Source organism: Myotis davidii, unplaced genomic scaffold, assembly GCF_000327345.1.
Source record: "Myotis davidii unplaced genomic scaffold, ASM32734v1 scaffold954, whole genome shotgun sequence".
Taxonomy (NCBI): domain Eukaryota; kingdom Metazoa; phylum Chordata; class Mammalia; order Chiroptera; family Vespertilionidae; genus Myotis; species Myotis davidii.
In genome coordinates, this window is record NW_006285487.1 from 25,737 (window position 1) to 29,801 (window position 4,065).

The window sequence follows — 4,065 nt, forward strand, 5'->3', positions numbered from 1 at the left end:
GCCGCTAACGCATCTGTGCACCTAGTTGGTGGCTCTAGTGTTTACAATTAAATAAAATAAAATATATGACAATGTTGATATGCAGCGATTTATCAGCTACAAGGGATCCTGGGTAAGATCTACAGCTGATTTCTCATCAGGCAGTGTGATGACATATCCAAAGTGTCAAAAGAAGAAAGAGTCAATCAACACTTCAGTATCCAGCAAAACTATTATTCAAAACCAAAGGAGAAATGAGCACACTCCCTGATTATAAAAACAAGCCCCCCCTCGCCCCCCATAGAAACCGTCACCAGCAAACCTGCCCCATAAGTAACACTAAAGGGAGTCCGCAGGCTGAAAGGAAAGGGCACTAGAGAGTAACTCGCAGCCACAGGAGTAAAGGGCTCTGGGAAAGGTAACTGCGTAAATACAGAAGACGGTGTAAAACCATTTTTTGTAACTGTTTTTCTCTCCTGTGAGTTAAAATATAAAGCAATGATTATAAATTTGTATCGAAAGGCAGACAATGTATAAAGATGTAACTTGTATGACAACAGAAAAAGGAAAGGGTGGGAAATGTAACTATATAGGAGCAGCGCTTCAGGTTGAAATGAAAGGACACTAGACAGTGACTGGAAGCTGGAAGAAATGAACACAGGAAAAGGTAACTGCACACGTGTACATTAGGCCAGAAGTGTGGTACTTTGGTTTGCAACCTCTCTGTTTTCCCTATGTGATCTAAAAGGCAAATGCATGAAACAATAATTATAAATCTGTGTTAATGGGCACATAATTTATAAAGATGTCATTGGTAATGACATCAGAGAGGAATAGGGATGGAAATCAATAAAAACATATTTAAAAAAATAAAAAATAAACCAAGTTGATTCTTTGAAAAAATTAATCATTGACAAACCTTTTTAGTTAGTCTGACAGAAAAAGAGATTCAACCTACAAAATCAGAAATGAAAGAGAGGACATAACTCATTCTCACAGAAATAAGACGGAGTAGAAGGGAATACTAGGATCAATTGTAGCCAAAAATTAGATAACCTGGGTGAAACGGACAAACCCCTCGAAAGACACAAACTACTGAAAACAGACACAAGAAGAAACAGAAAATCTAAATAAACCCTGACAAGTACAAAGATGGGATTCATTTTCAAAAGAGTTCCCATAAGGAAGGCTCGGACTAGATGGCTTCCCTGCTGAATTCTACCCACAATGAAAGAGGAATGAACACTGCATCACATGTGGTCCACTGACTGTAGACCAGGCTGCCATTTTTCCCTGTTTTAAAGAAAAAAATAGTCCTTTCAACAAATGGGGCTGGGACAGTTGGATAGTCACATGCTCAAGAGTGAGACTGGGCCGAAACCGGTTTGGCTCAGTGGATAGAAAAGAGTGAGGCTGGACTCCTGTCTCCCACAATCTCATATACAAAAATGAATTCAAAACGAATCAGACCTAAATGTCAGAGCTTACAGTAGAAGATCTGGGTTACATGGTGGTTTTTTAGATATGACACCAAAAGCACAAGCAACAACAAAAGCTGCTAAATTGAATCAAGTGGACTTCATCGAAATTAAAAGCTTTGGTGGACACTCTCAAGAACGTAAAAAGACAACCCACAGTTTGGATAAAATATTTGCAAGTCATAGATCTCATAAGTACCTAGAATAGATAAAGAACCTCAACAGTAGAAAGACAAACCCAATAGAAAAATAGGCAAAAATTTGAAGAGACATTTCTCCAAAGAAAGTACATGAATAGCCAGTGATCTCAACATCAGTTATCAGGACAACGCAACTCATCACCACTGTAAGCTACGACTGGACACACACCCACTCGAAAGGGTGGAATAAGAGAGACAGTATCTTGGAGGGAAGGCAGGGGAAGCAGATGGGTGGGAGATAAGCAACCAAAGACCTTGTATGCATATATGCAGGACCCACAGACACAGACAATAGGGTGACGAAGGCTGGGGGTGGGCTGGAGGGGGTCAATGTAGGGAGGGGGAAGGGGACATATGTAATATTTTCAACAATAATTAAAAAAATAAATAAAATAAAAAAATGAGAGAGAGACAGTAAAAGGTGGTGATGAGGATGTGGAGGAGCCCTCATACATTGCTGGTGGGAATGTAAAATGGGGCAGCTACTCTGGCAAACAGTTTGGTAATCCTCAAAAAGTTAAACATGGAGTTACCAAATGACCCAGCAAACCCATTTCTAGTCATATACCTGAGAATTAAAAACACATCTATACAAAACCTTGTATATGAATGTCTGTAGCATTTACAATGGCCAAATTGTAAATTTTAAACAACCCAAATGCCCACCAATTGGTGAACGGATAAGTACAATGTAATTTATCCATGCAGTGATGTACGCTGGCCCTAAAAATACACGAAGCGCTGGGCCCTGTCTTATGACTTATGCCACTTACAGGAAATGCCCACCAAAGGCAAATCCATAAACACAGAAGGCAGACTGGCTCTTGCCCACAGCAGCGAGTGCCTGCTAATGGGTGTGAGGTTCTTTCTGGAGCGATGAAAACGGGCTGGAAGATACCGAAACCACTGAATCACATACTTCAATACATGAATGAGCTCTCAATCATCTAAAAATAACAACAACAACAAAAATACAGCCCCTCCCCCCCAAAAAACACTAAGAAAACTGTTTAATCACTACTCTTCATTTCTTTTTAACTGTGTTTTATAAGAGAAGTGGTTTTATAAAATAGATGCGTGTCTGCAGGGGTAACTGGGAAGGGGGGCTGAGAGAGACCAGGATTAATTTCCACCCCAGCTGGAGCGACCCCGAGGGGAAGAGTAGCTGGAGGCAACCACAGAGAAGGGGAAACGGGAGACGCATGAGCTCCTGCCGTAAAGCGGGTCTCGGGACTGGGTGGTGAGCAGCCCCTGCCTGGGTGGCTGTGGAGTTACCTCTGGTCCTGCCCACGCCGTCCAGCTTGCGCTGCAGGCCCTCCACGGCTGACACCGAGTGGCTTCTCGGCAGCCCCCGCCTCGCCGGTCTCTTTGAAGGAGAAATTTCCTGGGTGAAGAGATTTCTTCGAACTTTGGTCACTTCTGAAAACAAACAAACAAACAAGACAAGTATTATCACTTATAAATGCCATATCGGGGGAAAGAAAGTTATCCACAACAGAGAGAAGCTGCTTAAGGAAACTATTCTACAGATTAACTACTATATGCTAGTAGACACTTAATGGGGAATTTCCTTAACTGCTATACTCACATGGTACTTTAAAGTTATTTTAAATTGATTTTTAGAGAGAGAGGAAGGGAAAGGGAGAGAAACATCAATGTGAGAGTGAAACATTGATCAGTGGCCTCCTGCACACCACCTACTGGGAATTGAGCCGGAAACCTGGGCATGTGCCCTGACTGGGAATCGAACTGGCAACCTTTTGGTGCAGAGACGAAGCCCAATCAACTGAGTCACACGGGTCGGGGCTAAAATTATTTACTTTTATAAATTAAATGTAAACTCAACCTTCAGGAACACACGGAAGGCCCACAACACTTTCCCTGGAAGCTTTGCTCGCTGAAGAATGGACATAACCCTGAGTCAGAGGGCGGGCCTTTCAATACACCCTAGAGTTAGGACTGTCCGCCCTTTTTCCCTGCTGTGTATTCAGCTCAGCCTCAAGTAGAAACTGTTCTTTCAACTTCAAAGATTTTAATCTTCTTACAAATATTTTACTAATTTTCTGGGTTATTTTAAATGCCCTTCCTCACTCAACAGCATGAAAGCTGTGACCATCTAGACCAGGGGTCCTCAAACTATGGCCCGCGGGCCACATGCAAATACAAATATTGTATTTGTTCCCGTTTTGTTTTTTTACTTCAAAATAAGATATGTGCAGTGTGCATAGGAATTTGTTCATAGTTTTTTTTAAACTATAGTCCGGCCCTCCAACGCTCTGAGGGACAGTGAACTGGCCCCGTTTAAAAAGTCTGAGGACCCCCGGTGTACACTTTCATGGACGAGATGATGACTCTACAGGAGAGAAAGTTCTCTTACCTGATCTGTTGTGGCTGGGGGTGGCACAGCA

General features: G+C 42.2%; 1 protein-coding gene across 1 annotated transcript in view; it reads right to left on the reverse strand.

The window, feature by feature from the left end:
* Positions 1-4,065, reverse strand: part of TICRR (TOPBP1-interacting checkpoint and replication regulator) — a gene marked incomplete at its 3' end in the record, with an annotated part of 49,424 nt that overhangs the window by 20,520 nt on the left and 24,839 nt on the right. Inside the window, 1 exon segment of the mRNA XM_015559167.1 lies at positions 2,858-3,076. Coding sequence (XP_015414653.1) covers positions 2,858-3,076 — 219 coding nt within the window.